Source organism: Tasmannia lanceolata, unplaced genomic scaffold (genome assembly GCF_043159265.1).
Source record: "Tasmannia lanceolata isolate RefF3 unplaced genomic scaffold, GAP_Taslan_0.1 ptg000011l, whole genome shotgun sequence".
Lineage (NCBI taxonomy): Eukaryota > Viridiplantae > Streptophyta > Magnoliopsida > Canellales > Winteraceae > Tasmannia > Tasmannia lanceolata.
In genome coordinates this window covers 20,847,489-20,875,197 of record NW_027518688.1, presented here as the reverse complement: position 1 = coordinate 20,875,197, position 27,709 = coordinate 20,847,489, and the positions used below count along the sequence as shown (strand labels likewise).

Sequence of the window (27,709 nt, the reverse complement as noted above, 5' to 3'; positions counted from 1 at the left end):
ACATCGTGCGTTATAATTTCAATTCATCAGATTCCTTCTCTCTTTCAAGTCAAGTCAATGGGAGGACACAGTATCAACACCTATCAATGAAGAAAGATGGTAGACTTCCAATTTGCCAAGGGCTATTTTACTCAGACTTGGACAGAATCAGTACCAAGTAAACCCATCTCTTAAATTTGTCTGATAATTGGGGAGCTTATATCCTATATAGAACGAAATTTCAAAACCATGGGAAGGAGCATGTAGCTGTACCTTCTTTGAAATATAGAAATATTGACAGATGTAACCTAATCACCGTAAGATAGAATTCTAAAATAGCGGGGACGAAAACCACCAGAAATTGAGGAAGGGCTAGAGAGCTAGGAAGTTGAGTCAAAAGATGATTGACACCCTTGATTATTAATTAGTGGTTCTTGAGATACTTCGTGCTTCCACTTTGATCTGGTGAGTACACGAGAGAGCAGCCACCTCATATGAACCAAATGAAAAAGACAAAATTTGTTGAAAAGTGAGCTTGTGTGGCTGCACTCTCCTGCAATAGCCGGCCGCAAAATGCCTTCTACGATGGTCCCTAGTAATTAGAAAAGTATAAAGGATGTAGTGCCATTATTTTGAAACAAGGGTTTGGGAATATCATTTTCCTCCTATAAATGGCGTAGTTCTGGACCAAAATAGAAAGGGTCAGCATAAAATTGTATCAACCATATATGCCACGTTTGTATGGGGTTGGCAGTATCTTTCTCTAACAATACCCATGACTTGGATTGAATTTGTAGAGAATATGGTTGTTTTGGTTTGTTGGAGGTGACAAGGAGGCATATGCCACTCGTGTGTATACTAGTAAATAACTTCAGGCTAACAACTTAGACATGTGAAGATAATTCCATTCCCACCACCTTCATGTATCCCAACTAAAGAAAAGAGAAAACAAGTTTGGGATGTTGACCACAGAGAAGAACATCAGAGAGTTCAAATAACCCAAATTCCCATCACATGCATTGACTATTAATATAGAGGTTAGGGAAGGCCCATCTTCTTTTTGTCCTCTTCTTCTATGAGAAGAACTAATTATAGACTTCATTTCCCACCGTGCTCTTTAAGGCAACACGGTTGGGTTTTGCCAAATGTTTGACTGTGGTTATACATAAATTTGCATCATTAGCACGTCTTTCCATCCAAATTTATGCGTTCGGTGAAAGTTTCAAATTTAATGAGAGTTTATTTAAACAATGACAATAGTTTTCTCTAAAATAGGTTTTACATTGTTTGTGTGACATAATGCATGTGTTCCATAAGAATAATGCAATTTTACGTTTATTAGAGTCAGGGGCGGAGCCAGGAATATATACTTTGGAGGGGTGGGTGGGGGTTAACTCCCACCTTACCTTACAAAAAAAATGGTATTTTGCAAGTTATTGGGGGGCCGTGGCCACCCCCACCCTATATGTTCCTCTGCCCCTCATTAGAGTATAGCCATCCTAAAAGCGAGCCAAACTAAACAAAGAGGAGGAGGGAAAGTATGGAGATATAAATGATTAAATAACACCAACTCTAGCAGCTTAAGCTTTTGGAGTGACTGGTTGTTTCTCATTTTGATTATTTTCTACCATAGGCATATTATTGGAGCCAAATGTGCATTTAATTCTGAGTCCAATAATCAGTTTTAGACTCACAATCGGTTCTCAAAATCCAAAACAAACATGGCCTTAGCGGACTTGGACAGTGAAGATCTAATAAATCATCATAAATGAGTTTAAATGATGGACATCTATTGCATACATTGTGCTCAGGCATCATTCTAATTGTGATAAATAATTCACTTTTATTGCAAGTATAGTTCTTACATCGCACATGGCACCACCATAACTTGCTGGAATGATTCTCAACAATAGTAGTCATTTGAAGGTTCGCATTCATTGCCCTACTATAATAGAAACATTAGCAAAAACTCTTGAAAACAACAGCTTTGAATGAGCCAAAACTTACGCAAAAGCTGTGAATTAAATGGGCTACAAAATTGTAGTGGGAGAGAGTGAGAGCATTAGGATAAACATTAGTAGAAAGTAGAAACATTAGCAAGAGGACATGTCTAACATCATTTGTTGACATTTTAATATTCCAATAGATGGAGACAAAATTTTATTAACCTTACTAGGGAATATGTGAGACAAAATTTATTAGCATTGCAAGGCTAATACTGTTAGAATATGTGAGATCTCACCATTGGATTGAGTCGATATGTAACAGTTAGATTGCTTAGGCGCTAGATGAGGTCTGTAGGTTAGATTAGGCAACTAGTTTAAATTAGGATTATCTTTTTCTAATCTTATTCTTTTCTCTCTTATTACCTCCTAATAGCACTAATTAAAGTTCTTAATCTAAAATAGGAAAGATAATCCTAAGCTAAAATAGGTTCTTAATCTAGCCTACATACCTCATCTAGCTCCTAAGCAAAATCCAACACTGAGATCTCATATATTCTATCAATTACAATTGTTTGAAGTAATATCCTTTTCTTCTTTAGTAGGTGAAAGGGACATAGCAAACTTAGTGTATGTTAATGAGGGATTATCACTTCCAATCTCCCTTATCACAAGGAAAACAACTCTCTTGAGCAATTTCATCAATCTGAACACCCGAATCGTAGATCAGCCCGGCCTTCCAATCGGCTGGAAGGACACTTTTCGCCCACACCCACCTCCCATCATACCCACTCGTCACCACTAGTCGGAACTGCAACGGACCAGACGGGAATTGATTCGTATCTCAAATGGCTCCATGATTCCGGCTCATGTAATGCCAACTCGAAGAACCAACCTGTTAATTCCACATTTGTAACTATATAATTCAATATTCTAGGATAATATCTTTGGTCAGTAAGTAAAAGAAATTCCAAGAGAAAATCAAGGTCGGTAAAAATTAAAAAGAGTAAAATCGTCTTTTGGCTCCTATAATAGCCTTATTAGGTTAATATTTTCAAAATTGCCTCCCATCAATCATTTCAGCTATTTTTAGTACATAAGTTGTGGTGAAAATTACCTTAGGGACATTTTGTCATTTTTTGTCTTATTCCCTATTTCGACCCTAGTTGATAACATTCAAAATAATCTGTCTAATTGGAAATTCCCCCCTTTTTTGTGGCTCTCTATGGAAAAAGATCCTTACTTAGAAAAGTACTCAAAATAAAAACCAATAAAGGTCAAAAGAAAAAATGGCAAAATTGTCTTTTGGCTTATAGACCCCCTTATTGGGTTACCAATGCCCTTTCGTTACTACTATCATAAGTAATAGTTCAATGCTTCTTACTTGAGCTACATCTACGGCTACGATGTCAGTCTGGTCACCTTGATAGAGAAACTTTATTGCTAAGTAATTGGGATTTTGGCTGCTCTCTTCTACTCTCACTGATAAGTTTTGCTTCTGATAATCACAAGGAATCCTGCTCCAAATTTTCAAGTAAATTGATATTAGTTAATTTGACAAGCATCTTACTGAACATTACACCTTGTTTAGAGCAACATAATCAAGAGCAAACATGACCTTTAAACCCCTTGTTTTTTTATAGATAAATCCCTCCCTTTTTTTCAAGCTTTTTCATGGAATTGGAATTTAGAAAAAGGAATAGATGAAAAGGGATTAACATGATCTGTGGGGGTGTTTCTATAAAATAGCAGGGGTATGTAAACATAAGTTTCAAAATTTTGGTTACTAATATTGGCACTACCATGTTTTAATAATTGCAAAAAATTAGATTATATTTTCTTTTTTAATTGGCTTCTGAGAGCTTTCTGGAAACTGTATTAACCTTTGAGTCTTTGACAGCTGTTAGGGCGTATGGACCCTCTCTAATAAAGGTAGGGGTGCAACTCGGGTCGGGTTCAACCCGAACCCAACGGGTTGAACCCGAATTTGGGTTGGGTTGGGTGATTTTTAAAATCGGGTTGGGTTGGGTTGGGAAAAATCAACCTGAATTGGAAATCGTGTTGGGTGGAGTTGGGGTGTCGAGCAACCCGACCGGTTGCACCCCTAAATAAAGGGCACCAAGTTAGGGCATACAGACCCCCTCTCTAATAAAAAACACTCCCAAACCAAACCTATATTTCTCCTATGGTGCAGGCCATATCATACTTTTATAATAAAGTGAGGAGTGCCCTCATCAAAATACAGCTGATAACAATGCCCGAAATATATGCCAAAGTCCTGGTTCATCCATGCCTTAAGCAATAGACCAAATGACCAATGAGTCGTGTGCTTCTCCAATACCCCCCAGCAACATAAAAAGCATATAAATCAGTCATCCATGTCTTAACCAATGAACCAAGCAGAGATCCAATACCCTCCATGCAACAGAAAAAGATAATGGCCTTGTCGTTCTTTTTCAAAAAATGGCCTCTCTTTCAACCCTAGAACATCTCTCTCTCCAATACCCACTTGCTCGTAGAGACGATTCTGTCGTCGATAGTTTCCATGGAGTTCCCTATCGCTTGTACAAATCTCTGGCTCTTATTTCGTTTCTGAATTCTTCTTGTGGGTGTTTTTTTTGGAATATGGGTTTTATTGGGGGTTTTGGTCAGAAGTATTGTAGCTCTTCTTTAGATTCTTGAATGTTGGGTATTTTTTTTTGGGGAATATCTCTGATATTCCAAATCTGTAGCTTTTCTTTCGTTTTTGAATATTCCTTTTTGATTGTTGGAGTTTTTTTTTTGAGAGGTTTAGGTTGGAATGACCGCTGGTACAAATCTGTAGCTCTTTTATCGGGTTTTGAATCTTCCTTTTTGATTGTTTGGTTATTTTGGAATATGGGTTTTTTTGGGGGGGTTTAGGTTGTAAGTGGTATCAATCCGTAGTTCTTCTTTCATTTTTGAGTTTTTATTTTTGATTGGTGGGCTTTCTGGAATATGGGGTTTTTTTGGGGTTTAGGTTGAAAGATCCAGATGCAGAAGAGGTGAAGGATTTCGTAGCCAAGCAGGCGAATCTGACAGAGTCGTTGCTGCAGACTTGTGACCCGAGGGAGAAGCTGCAGCGCCAAATTACAATGCTCTTCGATCACCCGAGATTCGATACCCCATTCAAACGTTTGGACAAGTATTTCTACTTCCACAACACAGGTCTAAGGTGATAAGCTCAATGCAATAGTCCCATTCTCGTTTCACATGTCCCCAGCAGCGACTCTGTCAGAAGATACCCTCAAAGCAACAGTCCCATCAACGCTCTTCGATCACCCGAGATTCGATACCCCATTCAAACATTTGGACAAGTATTTCTACTTCCACAACACAGGGGTAAGGCGATATGCTCAAAGCCATTGTCCCATCCTCGCTCAACCTGAATGCGTTGAGTGAGGATGGGACTGTTGCTTTGAGCGTATCTTCTGTTAGAGAGGATGCAAAGTTCTTGGCTTATAGTCTTAGTTCGAGCGGATCTTCTGTTTTGATCTATTTGGAAACCATATTTGCATGAATTCTTCCATATGGGTTAAGTAAAAAATGCTGAAATTTGTTAAATTACAACACCCAAAATAGATTTGGATGTTAGGCTTAGAATGGTTTTTGAATCGTATCTTTTCTCAACATAAAGCTTTTTATATGGAAAAATAATATTCCTTTCATATATAACTGTGATGTATTTCTGAATTCATACTTATCCCTGCGCTACATTGTTGGGAAATATCATTGACAGAATCATGTTTACTTCCATTTGTTTGTAGCGATTGTAATTTGAGTTTTTTCTTCCGTTTTACAAGTTTTTGAATTGAATTGCATTTGACTTGGAAAGCATAACATACGGAATGCATTTGTTGCATACCTGTTTGATAAGAAAACATTGTTATGATGTTTACTTGGTTTTCACTGAACTTGAAGAATTGGTTTGTGTAATTGCTTGAGGGGTGGAAAGTTATCAACTTATACGTCTATTTATTTACTTTGTTACAGGTTAAGTTTTCATCTATTAACTGGACTCATGACAGCAAAGGGTTTTTCTATTGTTGCTATCCGGCTCCCAAGTTAAACTTTTGCAAGAACTCCTGCTAAATGACTCTTGTCGATATCTTTTAATTTTAGTATGTTATTACATTTATGATAGTTGGTATTACTGCAACTTTCCAAAGGGAAGGCGGAGAATTGGATGCTGGGACCGAAACAAATGCTAACCTTAATCACGAGCTTTATTACCATTTCTTGGGTACGGATCAATCACAAGATATTTTGTGCTGGAGAGATGCTGAGCATCCAAAATGGATGTTTGGAGCAGAAGTCACTGAAGATGGGAAGGTAAACACTCTTTATATTCTTTTTTGAAAATAACTTCTTATATTCTATTTCTAGTAAAAACATTAAATGTGTTATATTTAGACTTTAAACATCACATGATAACTCACATTGTACTTTGCCATCCGGTCTTTCTTAGGCGCCTCCTATTTTCTTCTTCTTCCAACCATTGATTACTTGTCCTGTTTCCTCTTTTTGGTTATGTGTTGATATTTTATAGGGGTGCAATTCGGGTCGGGTTCAACCCGGGAAAAAAGGGGTTGGGTTGAGTTCGGGCCGGTTGAGGGTTTGGGAGTTCAACCCGACATTTTTGAGTTGCACCCCCAATATTTTTCTAATGCTTGCTACAATTCATCCGCGTTAGTCCCTTTCCATTCCCCTCTCTTACCCAGATATCTCTTTTATTTTAATCGAATATTCTCTAATTTTTATCAAGCTTCTCTTCCTCTCTACGTTTCATCTCACACCAAAGTTCTTTATTAAAATTGGGCATATTCAATTTTCTTTTTGTTGGAAATCATGTTTACACAAGTAATGCTGCGACGTTATATTGTCAACATATTCTTGCCCAAGTTTACAAAGTAAAACAAGCAATAAGGCAAACAAATTCATTATAACCATCATGAAAGAAAAAGGGGATTGTGTTTAACTTGAGAACATAGAAAATCCCATCAACCTTCCTGAACTGAACTCCTTGCACCAATCAATAATGAATTCATGCTCCTATTAAACAATGAATGCAGAGTGCTACTTAACCAAAAGGAAAAAAAACTGTATAATACCCAAGCCATGATCTGATATTGCCTTTGAATTTCTGTAGAAAGAGAATAGAATATGGTTAGAATGACTTCTTATAGAATATGGTTAGAATGGTTTCTATTGGGATAAACAGTTCCTTCATAAACAATTTTCCATTTTAATCAAACCTCAGTACTATTCATTGACATGATACTTCCTCAGTTTGTGGATTCTAGACTATTTTCATGATTCATAGATAACTTTATTTGTCATATGCACTAATACCGGGCTAATCGAATGTCAGTTTTAATGTTACTTTCCAAACAGCTTTCACTACACATTTTGGTATTGCGCTATTGCTTTGTGACTCTGTCCCTGTGATAAATCTAGACCATTATAGAAGAAATCAAGAAAAAACCAAATTCTAAGGCTTGAGAAGTCTTGAAGACAAGACGAAAAGAGGTGAATAGAGAGAAAGATGAGAGAAAGAAAGAGATGGGAGAGCGGATGAGAGGCGAAGGAGTTTTTTTTTTTTTTAATGGTGAAATTCATTAAAAAAGACCTAGATTGCCAAAGATTTCAAAAGATAAATAAATAATATAAATCAAGAGATAACAACATCAAGGAGGAAGAAAATCATGTCCGGTGATCTGCTAATGGGGAGGCGGATGCTCTGGCTAGGGGTGGGGTTGAGCGGTTGGAGATGGAGTGGTTTGATTATCTCCTTCCTAGAGATTGTATTTTATTCTTTCTTTCTTTTGTTTTCCTTGATCCTTGTTCCATTTGGTGTGGTCCATCTCGGGCCCCCTCTTTTTTATTAATGATATATGTTTGCCATCTCAAAAAAAAAAAAAAAAAATCAAATTTCTCCAACGACTTCAAACCAACCCCCTTCTAGCTTGTGTAGTCACCCCAAAAGCCACAACTCTTTCTTTTCATTATTGTGCAAAAATGGCAATGGGTGGAACCCAAAGTCGTAGTTCCCCCTCCCCCTCTCTCTCACTCATAGCATACGTACATGTTGAGCCCCATCTTTAAACCTGTATCCTTCACACATGCCCATCTTGCCTAAAACATCATGGAAGCTAGCTCAAACTGTCGCTTCGGTCAAGATACCGGATATCTGAAAATTAGAACAAACATATGATGAAGCAATGGTCTTGGAAGACCACTTGATCCCCCTTCCTACTAAAAACATTACAGTTGGCTTTTATGTACTTCGTCCTCATGAAAAAACCAGATTAGAAGCAATATGAATATCTGTTTGACTGTCACAATGAAGTTTCATGAGAATAGACACTACAAGAAAAAGGACTATTACCAACGTTCTTCTTCCGGCGTTTTAGAAAAAATGTCGCTAATAGGCTATATGCACCAACGTTCGTACATGGAACAACAGTGAAGAATTATTCCCGTGCCCTGCCCAAGAAAATATGCCTTGGGTATATACAAACGTTCCGTGAACGTCACTAAAACTGATTAATTACCGACGTTTGCTAAGTAAAATGTTGCTAATTTGGATTACGAGTTACCGACATTTAGAAAACGTCGCTGATGATGAGAACCACGGGCGTGAGTTTTGGAACGTCTGTGATTTCACTCCCAAATAAGTCAGGGAACTGTATGCCCCTCGAGCGGAGTTCACTTCTCAGCTCGTTTCTGTTCCTGCCCTAAAAACAGAAACGAGCCCTAAAAACTCCATTACTTAGTTTGTACCATGAGAACTTTGGTTTTTTGCTTCCCCATACCAGAAACGAGCCCTGGAATCTCCATTTTCTTCCTCATCATTGCAACTTTTGGGGGTTTTGGGTGATTTCTCATCTTTGCAGTTTTGTCTAACTCTCTCACAGTTCTATGGTGAAAAAAAATGAAGATTTGATCTTCTCGGATTCCCTTCGCTCCTAAAGAATAAGGTAGAGATGGAGTCTTTTTTCTTTTTCTTTTTTTATAAATTAAGTTTCATCTTGATTTTTGGCTTTTCCTCTTTGATCTTCTCGGATTCCTAAAATCTCCTTTTTCTTGTTCATCTTTGCAATTTTTGAGGGTTTGGGACGATTTCTCATCTTTGCATTTTTCTTCAACTCTCTCCTACAATCGTAAGAAGAAGAAAATGAAGATATGATCTTCATCTCTCTGACAGTTTCTAAACGAAGAAGAGGAGGAGGTCAAGCAAATAGGTATAATCTCTGATGTATAGTTTTCTTCTTTCTTCTTTCTTCTTTTGGTATTCATCTAATGATCTAAGTTCTAGGGCTCTATTATTTTCTAGCTAGTTTCATCTTGATTTTTGGCTTTCCATCTTAGATTTTCATTTTTCATCTTTTCAGAACCCTATTTCTTTGGCAAATCGTGGTGTATTTCGACTTCAAGCTCAGCTTCTTGTACTTGACTAAGGAAATCACAGAAAAGCTCGCTTTTTTCTTTTATTGTAATTTCTTCTATAGTTTTTGAAATTCCTGCTTAATTATCGAACACCTAGAAATTTTTTTCATCTTGTGAAATTTTCTGTCAACTTAAATCCAGATTCACCATTACTGATGTATTTTTCTGCTTATTTTAGTTAATATGTATATAGATTCTGTTGTGATGTTTTTGTTTCCCTTGCAATTATATTTTAGTCTATTGGTTGAGTAGAATTAGCTACATGATGCTGAAAATTGAAGAGAGAGGGTGTTGTTTTCTGCTTGTGTAATAGATTTATGGCCTCTTAGGATACCACCAAAATGGGTCCTTATTTGCAAATAAGATTATTTTAAGTTAGTCTTATTTGCAAATAGGACATTTAGAAGGCATTAACTATGATATAAACATATTATAAACATTATTTGCTGTAAAATTATATATAAGTGACGACTAAATGCATGAGTGATTATGCGCATATTATTTTAGGGTTATCCAATGACACCCTTTTACTCACAAGTGAATTTACAAATATCTAATTTCTCAACATCAATTGTAACTGATGAATATATTTCATTATTTTTCGAACATCAACATGCATGAATTGTTCTAATGGCGTCGAATGTGTAGGAATTTAACCGCGTAGAACTTACCCCTAAAAGCTAGCCTTTAGAGGAGGATGCCCATTCCCTTATAACCCACCCCCATCCAAACTTATCCGATGTGGAACTAGTTGCTTTTCTGTGGAACCCCAACAGAATGTTGCTCTGCAGTTTCTTGTAGGAATGCCATTCTAGGTTCGAACTTAAATGGTGTCTAATTTCTTATCTTGATTTGTTTGTGGTTCAATGGAATTGTTTTGATTCAGCCTAAAGGTAGGTAATCTGGGAAGTCGGGCATCAGTCGAAACTTTGGGAGTTATGGACGTGCTACAGAAGACGCTCATTTTAAGTCATAAAATAATGTCTTTTAGAGCTGCCAAAGTGTATCATTTAAAACTTACCAGGATGGGCAACACTACCACTAAATAGGCTCTGGACTATGTTATCAAGCATCGATGGATTCCTTAAAAATTTGATCTGAAGACCAGGAGGCTTGACATTTAATTTCCAGGATGCAAAGCTGTGTAAACCGATTGTGATCAATGAGTATCATAGAAGGGCCCGCAAATCGTTAGAACTTTTATAATTGAAGCAACATTATTCCACTAGACAACTCCCTAGACACAATGTGTCTTTGGAGCAACTGGTTGTTTCACACTTTGCAAAAAGTTGTGTATGTGTTGTCTTGTCATAATGTGTCTTTGGATGTCTACTGTTCTTAGCGACAAAATGCTTGCCTTTCAATGTTTTGATGATCACATCAAAATATTTTTTGATGTCAACAAAATGGTGTCTGTAATTGAATATTGTCTTTCATTTTATGTCTGTTCGTTTTTTATTTGTGTTCCTGACGGTCTAGTCACAATGAGCTATTTGTCATAGATCTGACAAAAGTAGGTTTGTTTGGCTATTTGATTCTTTTTTCCTATTTCAACTTTCCATTTCTACGAGCTCTTCTCGAATGGTAATCAATTTCCTCATTATGTTACAGCCAGTGATAGTCATTTCCCTTCAAAATAGCTATGGAAGCACTAGTTTTGTAGTCCTTGACATCCTGCTCACAACAAAAACTGATCAGTTTTTTTTTCCATCTGTACAACCTTTGTAAATTCTTACTCAACCAAATTTGCAGAAAAAGCTTCCGTTTCTCGAGGGGAGCTTCAATTTACGATTAAGTGACAAGGTAAGCCCCAAATCCTCTATAATTGATGTTGTTTTACTTTTGGGAACCCTGGAATTCTTCACAAATAGTCAAAAGTAATAGCTTCCTGTTGAGTTGAAATGTCATGCATCATCAACAGGGTCGGTGGCAAGCAAGATGAGCCTTCAATGTAAGCAGTTTCTTCCACTTTATTGAAGAAATTTTAATTGTTCTCTGTCTTGTGCGTAAATTCTTGTTACAGAGAAGCTCCATTCTATCCGCACTCTATCATTAGGATTCTGCCCTATGTTAAAATGAACTATTCCGTGATTTGTCTGTCATTAAGTGTTGGATAACAAGTGTGATTTTCAGCAACTATTATCCAACATCGAAGCTCCTTCGCATTTTCTCAAGAATCCTTTTCTTCCTCTTGGATCTTGATCTACATGTGGCTGTTATCTGATGTTATGAGCAGATTTCAACACATAACTCAATTTAATTTCATGTTTCCACTGTGCTGCAAATTTGATATCACATTTTGAAGTAAGTTTTTTTTTTTTTTTTTTTTTTTTTTTTGGAAATTTGACGTACGGGGGTCAAATAATACACAAAATATCAGAGGGGTCTTGGTTTCTCGTCAATGACACATGGGGGTCAAAACCCGGTTTACGAAGATTGCCATGACGAAAATGCCCCTCTGGCAGAAACAGAAAAGCTTACAAGTGATTTGACTTTGAAAATATACTTTTCGGTTTTCCCTCCTCTCTTCTCTCTTCTCTTCGTTTGTCTCTGTTTTCTTTTCCTCCTCTCCTCCAGCAACAGCGATCTCGACGGCAATCTCGACAGTAAGGACGAAGGTGAAGCACGTATCAAACCTCCAAAACACCAAACCCTAAATTCGAATCCTGGTACGTCGTTTCCGTTCCTTTATTCAATCTGTTTTTATTTTATTCAATCTGTTTTTTATTTTTTTTTTTAAAGGAAAATGAGGTTGAGAGAGATGCAAAAGGAGGGGAAATCCTTTATTCCTTGGCAAATTGTGTTGGGATAGGGATCATTTTCCTTCTTGCATTTCGTGTTCTTCGAGAGATTCGCCGGAAGTTTGCTGAACATCCATTGATTCCGGCAACCTTGCCGGAATCCGTCTTTCTTATTTCTGCTCACTGATTTCCCTTAATATTCCTATTTTCCTTTTCATGTTGTGATTTGTTAGTCACATCCGAGATTTGGTCACTGTTATTTTATTTTTTTAATATCCTCTCTATTGAGCATTAGCTAAAACAAATGGCCATGATTTGATTTTGCAACTCATATTAGAAGTTTCATGTGGCGATTTAAAAAGAGGAAAAAAGCAGATTCAATTTGTAGGAGAAAATCACGATTTGAAGTCTAACGATAATTCAAGTCATTTGAGATTTAGGAAGCCAAGTCTATAATTCGCTTCTGTTAAAATAGCCAAAGAAAATATCCAGGTGGCTCTTGGCAATGCCCAATGACAAATATCCAGGTCCCCCTTTACTACTAGTAACCCAATGTAGGTAGTTGGAAAGCCTTGAGTGTGAACTTCATGATCATGGTTTGTAGTTGATGGGCCCTCTATGGGGACTTCTTCTACCCCATTTAAGGGCCCATAATACCTTCTTGAATACCATGTAGAGCTCCCCTATATTGCCCTTTAAAACCTCTTTAGGTACTAGTAACCCAATATAGGTAGCTGAAAACCTCTTTGTGTGAACTTGAGGACCATGGTGGGCAGTTGATGGGCCCTCTATGGGGAATTCTTCTACCCCATTCAAGGACCCATAATACCTTCTTTAATACCATGTGGAGACTCATCTAATGCCGTACACAATCCTCCTTTACCTACAAGTAACCCAATATAGGTAGCTGAGAACCCTTGAGTGTGAACTTCATGACCACGGTTTGTAGTTGATGGGCCCTCTATGGGGACTTCTTCTACCCCATTTAAGGGCCAATAATACCTTCTTGAATACCTTGTAGAGATCTCCTATATTGCCCTTCAAAACCCTTTTTAGGTACTAGTAACCCTACCTAAGTAGCTGAAAATCCCTTTGTGTGAACTTGAGGACCATGGTAGGCAGTTGATGGGCCCTCTATGAGGACTTCTTCTACCCCATTTAAGGACCCATAATACCTTCTTTAATACCATGTGAAAACCCATGTAATGCCCTAGAGAGTCCCCCTTTACCTACCAGTAACTCAATATAGGTAGCTGGGAACCGTTGAGTGTGAACTTCATGACCACGGTTTGTAGTTGATGGGCCCTCTATGGGGACTTCTTGTACCCCATTTAAGGGCCCCCATAATACCTTCTTGAATACCATATAGAACCCCTATATTGCCCTTCAAAACCCTCTTTAGGTACTAGTAACCACACCTAGGTAGCTGAAAACCCTTTTGTGTGAACTTGAGGACCATGGTGGGCAGTTGATATGTCCTCTATGGGGACTTCTTCTACCCCATTTAAGGACCCATACGACCTTTAATACCATGTGGAGACCCATGTAATGCCCTACAGAATCCCCCTTTACCTACTAGTAACCCAATATAGGTAGCTGGGAACCCTTGAGTGTGAACTTCATGACCACAGTTTGTAGTTGATGGGCCCTCTATGGGGACTTCTTCTACCCCATTTAAGGGCCAATAATATCTTCTTCAATACCTTGTAAAGCTCCCCTATATTGCCCTTTCAAAACCCTCTTTAGGTACTAGTAACCCCACCTAGGTAGCTGAAAACCCTTTTGTGTGAACTTGGGGACCACTGTGGGCAGTTGATGGGCCCTCTATGGGGACTTCTTCTACCCCATTTAAGGGCCCATAATACCTTCTTGAATACCATGTAGAGCTCCCCTATATTGCCCTTCAAAACCCTCTTTAGGTACTAGTAACCCCACCTAGGTAGCTAAAAACCCTTTTGTGTGAACTTGAGGACCATGGTGGGCAGTTGATGTGCCCTCTATGGGCACTTCTTCTACCCCATTTAAGAACCCATAAGACCTTCTTTAATACCATGTGGAGACCCATGTAATGCCCTATAGAATCCCCCTTTACCTATTAGTAACCCAATATAGGTAGCTGGGAACTGTTGAGTCTGAACTTCATGACCACGGTTTGTAGTTGATGGGCCCTCTATGGGGACTTCTTCTACCCCATTTAAGGGCCAATAATATCTTCTTCAATACCTTGTAGAGCTCCCCTGTATTGCCCTTCAAAACCCTCTTTAGGTACTAGTAAGCCCACTTAGGTAGCTGAAAACTCTTTTGTGTGAACTTGGGGACCATGGTGGGAAGTTGATGGGCCCTCTATGGGGACTTCTTCTATCCGTTTAAGGGCCCATAATACGTTCTTGAATACCTTGTAGAACTCCCCTATATTGCCCTTCAAAACCCTCTTTAGGTACTAGTAACCCCACCTAGGTAGCTGAAAACCCTTTTGTGTGAACTTGGGGACCATGGTGGGAAGTTGATGGGCCCTCTATGTGGACTTCTTCTACCCCATTTAAGGGCCAATAATATCTTCTTCAATACCTTGTAGAGCTCCCCTATATTGCCCTTCAAAATTCTCTTTAGGTACTAGTAACCCCACTTAGGTAGCTGAAAACCCTTTTGTGTGAACTTGGGGACCATGATGGGCAGTTGATGGGCCCTCTATGGGGACTTCTTCTACCCCATTTAAGGGCCCATAATACCTTCTTGAATACCTTGTATAGCTCCCCTATATTGCCCTTCAAAACCCTCTTTAGGTACTACTAACCCCACCTAGGTAACTGAAAACCCTTTTGTGTGAACTTGAGGACCATGGTGGGCAGTTGATGTGCCCTCTATGGGGACTTCTTCTACCCCATTTAAGGACCCATAAGACCTTCTTTAATACCATGTGGAGACCCATGTAATGCCCTACAGAATCCCCCTTTACCTACTAGTAACCCAATATAGGTAGCTGGGAACCCTTGAGTGTGAACTTCATGACCACAATTTGTAATTGATGGGCCTTCTTTAATACCATGTAGAGACCCATGTTCATTGTTGAAGCAGCCATGGTTCACTTGTTTTATCTTGGATTTCATTTATTAAATTATTGGTCCAATGGCGGTCATTGAATTCCAATAGCTATTGCTAATCTGCTTTCTTTCTCAAAAGGTCTGATGCTATGAGTTTTTTTTTTAAAGTCATGTGAGCTAATACTCGCCTGATGCCCATGTGGACCAAAATTTGTACAGACCTCCTAATCTGTTTTGGGGGTTTGTCCTTGTTGTTGTGCTTTGAGAAAATTCATATAGAACACTGATCTTTGCACTTATTGGTCAGCTCTTTTGTTTCTTGTTTGCTTTGCTTGATATCTAAGAAGCCAGAGCTTAGAGGTTACAGACACGATACATATTTTCAGCTTGGTATTAGAATTGTAATAATTGTTGGTTTTCTTGCTAGCTTTTCTTCAAATTAGTAGTGATTGGGAATATGAGTTTATGCTATGGGTTGGATTTTATTGATTTTCTTGCTAATTTCTTTTAGAGATGAAGAGGATCAGAATTTTAATGATGGTCAATATAACTGAGTTTTTTGGTTATGAATTGATCTTGGTGATTTTGATTTGGTTGTTCATTGCCATACAGTTTTTATCCGGTCAGGAGCCATTGCAAAGCCTTGAAAGATGTTGATGCGAAAGAGTGATAGACTGAAAGTAAGAAAGGCTCAAAGAAGGTCAGAAATGAGTTTAAAAGGGGAGGAGAGGAAAACGGGAGCTGTGAAGAAGAGACGAACACATGTAAGTGTGTATGTTGTTAATTGTATCAATCATAGTAAGTTAATTCATTTACCACATATTTTGGCGATGTAATTTGTTTTGCAGGCTCCATACGTCCCAGCACGATGTTCTCCAACTTCTTTCAAATCGGCAATGGACAGGATAAAGTTGAAGCTAGTCCATTCTGATGACATAGAAATGACTCCTTTTCGACATCTGTTTGGCATGGATGACATTATCATGCATAGGGGTGTAAACGAGCCGAGCCGAGCTTGGCTAGGCTCGGCTCGGCTCGTTCAGCTCCAAAGCTCGGCTTGGGCTCGGGCTCGAACCAGGCTCAGCTCGGCTCAGCCAGGCTCGCGAGCCTTAACGAGCTTTTGTTATATTTAGTTCACACCCCTCATCTTCCCTGGACAGCTTTATCTAGTGTAATTCGACTACTCTTTTTACACTACGGGGGGTGGTCCAAGTAACAAATGGGGTTCCAAAAAAGAAGTGACATATGTTGCCTCTCCCTTTCACTCCCTGGACAACCCTTTGTGTATATATTAATATATAACATATATATTTAAATATATTAAATGCTTAACGAGCCTTAACAAGCCAAGCCTGGCCTATCTTGGGCTCGGCTCGGCTCGGCTCGGCTCGTTAAGGATTCGAGCCGAGCTTTTTCCGAGCCGAGCTCGAGCGGGCTTCTGAGCCCGAGCCAAAATTGACACCCTTAATAATGCACAAGCCTCTGATAAAAGCTATCCACGATAAGTGGACTCCTGCCACTAAGACGTTCATGTTGGGGAGTATAAATGTCCCGTTCCTTCCAAGCGATGTTGCATTGGCATTAGGACTGCCACTTAGTGGAGAGAGAATGGAGGTGGTGAGGGTTCTCTCATTCAACAGGGCAAAACCCCAACCTAAAGTGCCTGGCTGGCCATTCCCAGAGGTAAACGTGAAGGCATCGGTTATCGAGAATGATATTACAGCAATAGTTAGAGAACGAAATCAAGCTTCGATAGAGAAGACCGTCAAATATGTTCTCCTGTATCTTTTTGCATCTGTCATTTTCACAAAAAGCGCACATCGAGCTGATGAGCTGTTCTGGCCCTACATCGACGACATAGGAAAGATTGGCAAGTATAATTGGGCGATGGCAGTGTATGACTGGCTGGTAGATTACCTAGACAGAGTCAGCAAGGGTGGCAGGTACCTTGGTGGCTGCACGTTGGTAATTCAGGTAATTTGGACTCATGACGTTTAATATTCTAACTGTGCTGTTTATAGTATGATTAACATGGTGTCTCATATGTATGCAGGTATGGTTATACGAGCATACCACATTTTGGATTCCCACCAAACCAAGTGCTCGTCCATGTGTGCTTAAATGGGACTAGAAAGCAAAGGAATCAAAGACATATCGATTAGTCGAGCAGAAGAAGATAAAGAAATCGGAGGTGAGATATTAAAAATTTGTTAACGTATATATCAATACTACTATCTTATTAACTGACTATCTTTTCCAAAAATTCAGGTGGTGGTGACATTGAAAGTATCTCTGTTAGAGAAGTCACAGTACGTAAAGGATGAGGTAATGCAGTCGAGCAGGACTATGTTGCTTACGTTATTTTATTTTACTTGTTGATATTTTAAATTTGATCATTGACTGTCATGTTTAAACATCAGAATGTTGAGGAGACAATAGAAGCCGATAAGGAACAGTTGGAATCCGAGGGGATAGTTTTGGGAGTAGAAAGTGAATTGAAGAAAGGAAGTAGTGAAGATGACTAGAAGCATATAAAAATGTTGGCCAGAGAGAGAGATGTAGTGGATAGATAGTGACAGATGATTAGAGCAGCATGGGAAGAAATAAGAAAAAGAGATGAAGATGTCGGAAAAAGAGGAAGATGTCGGAAAGAGAGAGGAGGAATTGAAAAAAGGATGGGAGCGTATGCGGACAACAAATGAAGGGACAGGGGGAAGAATGGAGGGGGTTGAGGAGGAGACGAAGGGTGAAAATGCATCTCAAGGTGCACGATTATCTTCGCAGCTGTGCGAGGATTGGACGGATTTACCTGACCTTGGATGTGACATGAATGCAGCCACCACCCTAATAGATGTATCGTCTCAGTACCCCGACTCACATGAAGAACGATTCGGCACCACACACGGGGTGATCGTTAAACCTTTGCAACAATTGTTCGAAATGGAGGTGAGCAAGGAAGTGGCACCATCTACTACTGAAGTTGAGGTGAAAGTGAGGGGTCCAAGGGATGAGATGGTGGATTCTGAATTAGGGAGAATTGTAAGGGGTGTGAAGATTGATGGAAGGAGTAGGAAACCTGGGAGAGCTAGGAAAAGCCCCTACTTATCAAGGAAGACCCGAAAGAGGAGGCAGAAAGAAGGGAAGAAAGAGGGGGAGGACCCAACATACCTAAACCACCCCCGAAGAAGAAAGGGGATATAATTCACATCTTTCTTCCCTTTCTTCTGCATCCTCTTTCAGGGCTAATATAATTCACATCTACTTGCCTAAAGGAAAGAAAGATGTGAATTATATTGCCTTTTTTCATGCTTTAGGTATGTTGGGGTCCTCCCCCTCTTTCTTCTCTTCCTTCTACCTCCTCTTTCGGGTCTTCCCTGATAAGTAGGGGCTTTTCCTGGCTCTCCCAGGTTTCCTACTCCTTCCATCCATCTTCACACCCCTTACAATGCTCCCTAATTCGGAATCCACCATCTCATCCCTTGGACCCCTCACTTTCAGCTCAACTTCAGTAGATGGTGCCACTTCCTTGCTCACCTCCATTTCGAACAATTGTTGCAAAGGTTTAACGATCACCCCGTGTGTGGTGCCGAATCGTTCTTCATGTGACTTGGGGTACTGAGATGATACATCTATTAGGGTGGCGGCTGCATCCATGTCACATCCAAGGTCAGGTAAATCCGTCCAATCCTCGCACAGCTGCGAAGATAATCGTGCACCTTGAGATGCATTTTCGCCCTTCGTCTCCTCCTCAACTCCTCTGTCCCTTCATTTGTTGTCCGTATACGCTCCCATCCTTTTTTCAATTCCTCCTCTATCTTTCCGACATCTTCCACTCTTTTTCCGACATCTTCCTCTCTTTTTCTTTTTTCTTTCCATCCTGCTCTAATCATCTGCCACTGTCTATCCACTGTATCTCTCTCTCTTGCCAAAATTTTTATATGCTTCCAGTCATCTTCACTACTTCCTTTTTTCAATTCACTTTCTACTCTCAAAACTATCCCTTCGGATTCCAACTGTTCCTTATCGGCTTCCATTGTCTCCTCAACATCCTAATGTTTAAACATGACAGTCAATGATCAAATTTAAAATATCAACAAGTAAAATAAAATAACGTAGGCAACATAGTACTGCTCGACTGCATTACCTCATCCTTTAGGTACTGTGACTTCTCTAACAGAGATACTTTCAATGTCACCACCACCTGAATTTTTGGAAAAGATAGTCAGTTAACAAGATAATAGTATTGATATATACGTTAACAAATTTTTAATATCTCACCTCCGATTTCTTTATCTTCTTCTGCTCGACTAATCGATGTCTTTGATTCGTTTGCTTTCCAATCCCATTTAAGCACACGTGGACGAGCACTTGGTTTGGTGAGAATCCAAAATGTAGTATGCTCGTATAACCATACCTGCATACATATGAAACACCATGTTAATCATACTATAAACAACGCAGTTAGAATATTAAACGTCATGAGTCCAAATTACCTGAATTACCAACGAGCAGCCACCAAGGTACCTGCCACCCTTGCTGACTCTGTCTAGGTAATCTACCAGCCAGTCATACACTGCCATTGCCCAATTATACTTGCCAATCTTTCCTATGTCGTCGATGTAGGGCCAGAACAACTCGTCAGCTCGATGTGCGCTTTTTGTGAAAAGGACAGACGCAAAAAGATACAGGCGAACATATTTGACGGTCTTCTCTATCAAAGCTTGATTTCGTTCTCTAACTATTGCTGTAATATCACTCGATAACCGATGCCTTCACGTTGGCCTCTAGAAATGGCCAGCCAGGCACTTTAGGTTGGGGTTTTGCCCTGTCGAATGAGAGAACCCTCACCACCTCCATTCTCTCTCCACTAAGTGGCAGTCCTAATGCCAATGCACATCGCTTGGAAGGAAGGGAACATTTATACTCCCTAACGTGAACGTCTTAGTGGCAGGAGTCCACTTATCGTGGATAGCTTTTATCAGAGGCTTGTGCATGATAATGTCCCCCATGCCAAACAGATGTCGAAAAGGAGTCTTTTCTACGGCATCAGAATGGACTGGCTTCAACTTTATCCTGTCCATTGCCAATTTGAAAGAAGTTGGAGAACATCGTGCTGGGACGTATGGAGCCTGCAAAACAAATTACATCGCCAAAATATATGTGATAAATGAATTAACTTACTATGATTGATACAATTAACAACATACACACTTACATGTGTTCATCTCTTCTTCACAGCTCCCGTTTTCCTCTCCTCCCATTTAAAACTCCTTTCTGACCTTCTTGGAGCCTTTCTTACTTTCAGTCTATCACTCTTTCGCATCAACATCTTTCAAGGCTTTGCAATGGCTCCTGACCGGATAAAAACTGTATGGCAATGAACAACCAAATCAAAATCACCAAGATCAATTCATAACCCAAAAACTCAGTTATATTGACCATCATTAAAATTCTGATCCTCATCATCTCTAAAAGAAATTAGCAAGAAAATCAATAAAATCCAACCCATAGCATAAACTCATATTCCCAATCACTACTATTTTGAAGAAAAGCTAGCAAGAAAACCAACAATTATTACAATTCTCATACTAACCTCTAAGGTCTGGCTTCTTAGATATCAAGCAAAGCAAACAAGAAACAAAAGAGCTGACCAATAAGGGCAAAGATCAGTGTTCTATATGAATTTTCTCAAAGCACAACAACAAGGACAAACCCCCAAAACAGATTAGGAGGTCTGTACAAATTTTGGTCCACATGGGCATCAGGCGAGTATTAGCTCCCATGACTTAAAAAAAAAAACTCATAGCATCAGACCTTTTGAGAAAGAAAGCAGATTAGCACTAGCTATTGGAATTCAATGACCACCATTGGACCAATAATTTAATAAATGAAATCCAAGATAAAACAAGTGAACCATGACTGCTTCAACAATGAACATGGGTCTCCACATGGTATTAAAGAAGGCCCATCAACTACAAACTGTGGTCATGAAGTTCACACTCAAGGGTTCCCAGCTACCTATATTGGGTTACTAGTAGGTAAAGGAGGATTCTGTAGGGCATTACATGGGTCTCCACATGGTATTAAAGGTCTTATGGGTCCTTAAATGGGGCAGAAGAAGTCCCCATAGAGGGCACATCAACTGCCCACCATGGTCCTCAAGTTCACACAAAAGGGTTTTTAGCTACCTAGGTGGGGTTACTAGTACCTAAAGAGGGTTTTGAAGGGTAATATAGGGGAGCTCTACAAGGTATTCAAGAAGGTATTATGGGCCCTTAAATGGGGTAGAAGAAGTTCCCATAGAGGGCCCATCAACTGCCCACCATGGTCCCTAAGTTCACACAAAAGGGTTTTCAGCTACCTAGGTGGGGTTACTAGTACCTAAAGAGGGTTTTGAAGGGTAATATAGGGGAGCTCTACAAGATATTGAAGAAGATATTATTGGCCCTTAAATGGGGTAGAAGAAGTCCCCATAGAGGGCCCATCAACTACAAACCGTGGTTATGAAGTTCACACTCAAGGGTTCCCAGCTACCTATATTGGGTTACTAGTAGGTAAAGTGGGATTCTGTAGGGCATTACATGGGTTTCCACATGGTATTAAAGAAGGTCTTATGAGTCCTTAAATGGGGTAGAAGAAGTCCCCATAGAGGGCACATCAACTACCCACCATGGTCCTCAAGTTCACACAAAAGGGTTTTCAGCTACCTAGGTGGGGTTACTAGTACCTAAATAGGGTTTTGAAGGGCAATATAGGGGAGCTCTACATGGTATTCAAGAAGGTATTATGGGCCCTTAAATGGGATACAAGAAGTCCTCATAGAGGGCCCATCAACTACAAACCGTGGTCATGAAGTTCACACTCAACGGTTCCCAACTACCTATATTGCGTTACTGGTAGGTAAATGGGGACTCTGTAGGGCATTACATTGGTCTCCACAAGGTATTAAAGAAGGTATTATGGGGCCTTAAATGGGGTAGAAGTCCTCATAGAGGGCCCATCAACTGCCTACCATGGTCCTCAAGTTCACACAAAGGGATTTTCAGCTACTTAGGTAGGGTTACTAGTACCTAAAGAGGGTTTTGAAGGGCAATATAGGGGATCTCTACAAGGTATTCAAGAAGGTATTATTGGCCCTTAAATAGGGTAGAAGAAGTCCCCATGGAGGGCCCATCAACTACAAACTGTGGTCATGAAGTTCACACTCGAGGGTTCCCAGCTACCTATATTGGGTTACTAGTAGGTAAAGGAGGATTCTGTACAGCATTACATGAGTCTCCAGATGGTATTAAAGAAGGTATTATGGGTTCTTAAATGGGGTAGAGGAAGTCCCCATAGAGGGCCCATCAACTGCCCACCATGGTCCTCAAGTTCACACAATGGGGTTTTCAGCTACCTATATTGGGTTACTAGTACCTAAAGAGGGATTTTAAGTGCAATATAGGGGAGCTCTACATGCTATTCAAGAAGGTATTATGGGCCCTTAAATGGGGTAGAAGATGTCCCCATAGAGGGCCCATCAACTACAAACCATGGTCATGAAGTTTACACTCAGGTGTTTCCAACTACCTACATTGGGTTACTAGTAGTAAAGGGGGACCTGGATATTTTTCATTGGAGCATTGCCACGAGCCACCTGGATATTTTCTTTGGCTATTTTGACAGAAGCGAACTATAGACTTGGCTTCCTGAATCTCAAATGACTTGAATTACGGTCAGACTTCAAATCGTGATTTTCTCCTACACATTGAATCTGCTCTTTTCTTCTTTTTAAATCGCCACATGAGACTTCTAATATGAGTTGCAAGTTCAAATCATGGCCATTTGTTTTAGCCAATGCTCAATAGAGAGGATATTAAAATAAATAAAATAAACAGGGACCGAATCTCGGATGTGACTAAGAAATCACAACATGAAAAAAAAAATGGGAATATTAAGGGAAATGAATGAGCAGAAATAAGAAAGAAGGATTCCGGCAAGGTTGTCGGAATCAATGGATGTTCAGCCAACTTCCGGCGAATCTCTCGAAGAACACGAAATGCAAGAAGGAAAATGATCCCTATCCCAACACAATTTGCCAAGGAAGAAAGGATTTCCCCCCCTTTTGCATCTCTCATCCTCATTTTCCATTTTTAAAAATAGTAAAAAACAGATTGAATAAAATAAAAACAGATTGAATAAAGGGAGGGAAACGACGTAACAGGATCAGAATTTAGGGTTTGGTGTTTTGGAGGTTTGATACGTGCTTCACCTTCGTCCTCACCCTCGAGATCGCTGTTGTCGGAGGAGAGGAGGAAAAGAAAACAGAGACGAACGAAGAGAAGAGGGAAAACTGAAAAGTATATTTTCAAAGTCAAATCACTTGTAAGCTTTTCTGTTTCTGTCTCGAGGGGCATTTTCGTCATGACAATCTTCGTAAACCGGGTTTTGACCCCCATGTATCATTTACGAGAAACCCAGACCCATTTTGTGTATTATTTGTCCCCCGTACGTCAAATTTCCTTCTTTTTTTCAAATCTAACTCTCAAATAGTGACTTGGATCACAGAGTCTCTGAGAAGTGAGCCTGTGTGGCTGCTCTCACATGTAACAACCCATCCTTAGTTTTTAGTGGTTAGTTTCATGTCTTGTGAAACAACCAGTTACTCGAAAAGCTTAAGCTGTTAGAGTTGGTGTTATTTAATCATTTATACTTCATAAATCTCCCTCACGTCTGCCCCCGGCCTTTTTTTAGTTGGCTTTACATGTCCATTTTCAATCTCAAGGAGTAGTGAGGTTTTGAACCCCAGGATATGGGTTAAGCAATAGCTCTGATATGGTACACTTTAAGCTGTTTAGAGTTGGTATTACTTAATCATTCATACTTCAACTAGTTTGAAGTTGCAAAATGGGAATTTTTTTGGTCTCCTGTGTGGCTGCTTTTCCATTTGACTGTGTACTCCCGAAATATTCCGGTTCTGCTTTTGTTTTTTTTTTTCTTTTCTTTTCTGGTGCTTTCTCCTACATCGCATGTATAAGAACCATCTCAGGAAGCAGTAGCTCTTTTCTGTTCTCATCTCATGATAGACTTGAGGTAATTAACAAAATTTAATAGTATACATACGTATGCTCTTGAACTTGTAATATTAGTATTATTACGTTACAATACACAAGCTAGCTTAGTTGAATTGATTTGCTAAAAGATTCTTTACGATTGTGTAGTGATAATATATTAGTGGAATTGCAGTTGTTGACTTAAGAGGGAATTTTTCCTCATTTTAGATTGGTCATAACAACTAAATTGTTTTATGATATGTTTGGAATTCTGACTGCTTCATTTGATTTGGTGATTTTCTTTAAACAAAATTATGCCTGATATGACAATTGCTAAATGATATTTGCTATATATGTTTTACCTTAGCAGGATTATTTTTCACTGCCAAATTACTATGCTTACAGTTCAAGTTAAAAATGGTTTTCTTATGTTATTTGATTGCATTGGAATATTGCTCATTTTCTTGGTGGACTTGTGCTTAAAGTCTGTACAAGTATTAGAATAGAATAAAAACGTCTGTACACATACTATTATACCTACTTTCTTGATCAGCAGAGTCATCCATTTTTTTTATAAGAATCAATTGATTTCTTCATATGAAGTGATTTCATGAGAGAATCATATCTCATTTGGAACCCTATTTGTGACTCCAGGTAATTAATTGAGTGAATTGTTTTTTTTTATTCATGTGTGTCTGGAACTAGTAAGAGACCTAGATAGATCTGAGATGCTGGAGGAAAATTATTTAGAATGACTTCTGTGGTCTCTATTCACTCTCTTTGGAAAAGTGTAGTATAGATATATGTAGCAAGCATCTGAGTTAGTGGGTTTCTTGAATTATACAATATGGTCATGGTGTACAATTTGCATTTTACACCACAGGGGATGTCTTTAGTATAAGGGTTGTTTCCCTTTTCTTATACAATTCTTGTCAGATCTTGGACAAATTAAACTGTCCCAAGTCCTTCATTGGTTATTCTATGACGAGAATCAAGGAAACTTGGTTTATGTCAATTGATTGCTACACTTATAAGTAACCTAAACAAAGCTTAACCTAGAACTACTTTAAAGCACTAGAGAATTCTTATTCTTATTTAAGAACAAAAATGAGGGTGTAATTCATAGGGAGCATCTCATCCACTAAGGATAAAGACCATGTGACATGTTGGAATAGTCATGGAAGTTGGAAGAATCCATATGAAGATATTCGCTCATGAGTACTCTTTCCTTTAAATGTTGACCTTCTATTCAACACCACTCATGAGCGAATTCAGCCCATCTCCACTGCGTTTTTGAGAACTGATTGCAAGTCCCAAAAAGGCTTGGTTCTCCAACGTAGATTCTCCAACGTAGAGCGAATTCTCCAATGTAGAGCGAATTCAGCCCATCTCCAACCAACAGATGGTACCTAGATTCTCCAACGTAGAAGCCATTCATTGGATTGGAGCCCTCCGGATATCCTTGATTAGGTGGTGGGGGATAATTGTACCCCTGATCCAAATTCCTCATATTCCCAGTGACATGAGATTCATCATTCTATTCAACATACAAAGCACATTAGGTCAATATTAAAACTATAGAAATGACATAGAAGGGGTACTCATGAGCGAATATCTTCATATGGATTCGCTCTTTAAATCTTTCCTTTAAATGTTGTTTTCCTTTAAATCTCGTGTCTTTCCTTTAAATGACATAGCACTTGACACCACACCACACCTCATGAGTTCTGACCATTTCACATTATACTTTTATCCCAAAGTAAATGGGCCTGTTTTGTATTATTTTTTGACTACTTTGGCCCTGTTTGGATTGCAGGAATTTTCTGGAAAAGTTTGGAAAGGAAAATATTTATTAAGGGATTTGCTAGCGTCTTTCGCAGAAGGCATTTCATGGATGGCCTGTTGCATCTGAAAGCAGCCACGCACGCTCACTTTTCAGCAGATTTTGTCTTTATTCATTAGGTGGCTGCTCTCAGATGCAACAGGCCATCCGTGAAATGCCTTCTACGTTGGACACTAGCAAATCCCATGTATAAAATTTCCCAACTTTCTAGCATGCTAAAAAGATAACTTGAACCAAATCCTATTCAATTTTTTAATTAGAGGGACCTTCAATGTCTGATAATATTCCTCTAAATTAACCAATTTCAATTAAGCTAAAAGTCACCCAAAGCCATTGGATTTCTCTGTCCGTCTCCACTGTAGAGGGTAATAAGAACTTTATAATATAAGGTGGTGTTATTATTAGGATCATTTGTAATTTTTTTTATTGATTGCATCTTACCCCTTGCTCTGCATTATACTTTGAAATGCAATTGATATATTTCAGAGTTACCAATAAATCATTCCTTGATTCTGCACATCTTTCTATTTTTGTGTATGATCATTTTACCTTTCCGTTGTCAGCGTTATGATTCTTTAAGTCTAACAAAGCCCATTGAACATGTCAACCTTTAGTAAGTCAGGCCATGTAGACATTGTGGGCATTGCCAATGAACATGAGGATGGTCATTCATTGATTTCATCTTACCCCTTGCTCTGCATTATACTTTGAAATGCAATTGATATATTTCAGAGTTACCAATAAATCATTCATTGATTCTGCACATCTTTCTATTTTTGTGTATGTTCATTTTACCTTTCCGTTGTCTGCGTTATGATTCTTTAAGTCTAACAAAGCCCATTGAACAGGTCAACCTTTAGTAATTCAGGCCCTGTAGACATTGTGGGCATTGCCAATGAACATGAGGATGGTCTTTTCTCGATCGATCGAAATAACGGCTGCATCAAAGTGATGCCTCCAAGATAGGGGCTGAATTCGTTAGCGGAAGAGAACGCAGTGGAGATGGTGTTTTTTTTTTTTTTTTTTGCTTTTTCTATTGCTTTACTCTTTCTTAGGGAACTGAGACTTTTTTCTATTGTAAAATTGGAAATGACACTTGATTATGTATTACAGGTTTTAAAATTGTATCCCATATTTCATGTACTATAGGTGTTTGTATAATAAGATTGTATCCCATTGTAGTGTGAGATTCAATGCAATTGTAGTGTGAGGTTGTTTGAATGTCATATTACAGGTTGTATCCCGATATGATGGATTGTAGTGTGAGGTTGTTTGAATGCCATATTTCAGTTTGTATCCTAATATTTTGATAAAGGGTATTTAAAAAAATATATATCCATATTTACCGACGGCCAGGACCGTCGGTGATTCTCACAATCAAACTACGGTCATACATTTTCAGCAACGGTCATGTTAGCGTCAGTGTTTATACCAACATTCACAAAATGTCGTTGAATGAGCATATTCACCTATGGTCCTTAACCGTCGGTATATTCACCGACGCTCAGAAAATGTCGCTAAATTTGCTATTCACCGATGGTCTTTAGCGTCGGTGTAGTTATCGACGCTCACAAAACGTCGCTGAATAAGATATTCACCAATGGTCCAAAACGTCGCTGCATTAACCGTCGCTAAAGACACGTATCCAAAGGCTCATGTCGAT

The 27,709-nt window shown here is 39.1% G+C and overlaps 1 protein-coding gene and 1 pseudogene across 5 annotated transcripts; one reads left to right on the top strand and one right to left on the bottom strand.

Moving 5' to 3' along the window:
* Positions 1 to 2,571: 2,571 nt before the first annotated feature.
* On the bottom strand, positions 2,572 to 3,537 carry LOC143886012 (expansin-like A2 pseudogene; annotated as a pseudogene).
* Positions 3,538 to 4,258: 721 nt separating this feature from the next.
* On the top strand, positions 4,259 to 27,168 carry LOC143886611 (uncharacterized). Of its 5 annotated transcripts, XM_077390657.1 has the most exons (5): positions 4,259 to 5,282; positions 5,934 to 6,272; positions 11,142 to 11,192; positions 11,274 to 11,340; positions 26,895 to 27,168. In XM_077390657.1, exons 2-5 carry the CDS (start codon positions 6,078 to 6,080, stop codon positions 26,921 to 26,923), a joined length of 342 nt encoding a protein of 113 aa, XP_077246772.1. In that variant the 5' UTR covers positions 4,259 to 5,282; positions 5,934 to 6,077; the 3' UTR covers positions 26,924 to 27,168. The 5 variants fall into 5 exon arrangements, 3 of the variants coding, with proteins under 3 accessions (XP_077246772.1, XP_077246773.1, XP_077246774.1); XM_077390658.1 differs by having other exon boundaries at positions 4,259 to 6,272; positions 11,311 to 11,340; XM_077390659.1 differs by lacking the exon at positions 11,274 to 11,340 and having other exon boundaries at positions 4,259 to 6,272.
* The last annotated feature ends 541 nt before the right edge of the window (positions 27,169 to 27,709 follow it).

Bases quoted from the DNA above. Each gene is read 5' to 3' on its own strand.
- LOC143886611 (XM_077390657.1), top strand. From the start codon at position 6,078: ATGATAGTTGGTATTACTGCAACTTTCCAAAGGGAAGGCGGAGAATTG. The intron at 11,193-11,273 runs GTAAGCCCCAAA...CAAAAGTAATAG, and splicing joins ATTTACGATTAAGTGACAAG to CTTCCTGTTGAGTTGAAATG. The intron at 11,341-26,894 runs GTAAGCAGTTTC...CCCATTGAACAG, and splicing joins AAGCAAGATGAGCCTTCAAT to GTCAACCTTTAGTAATTCAG.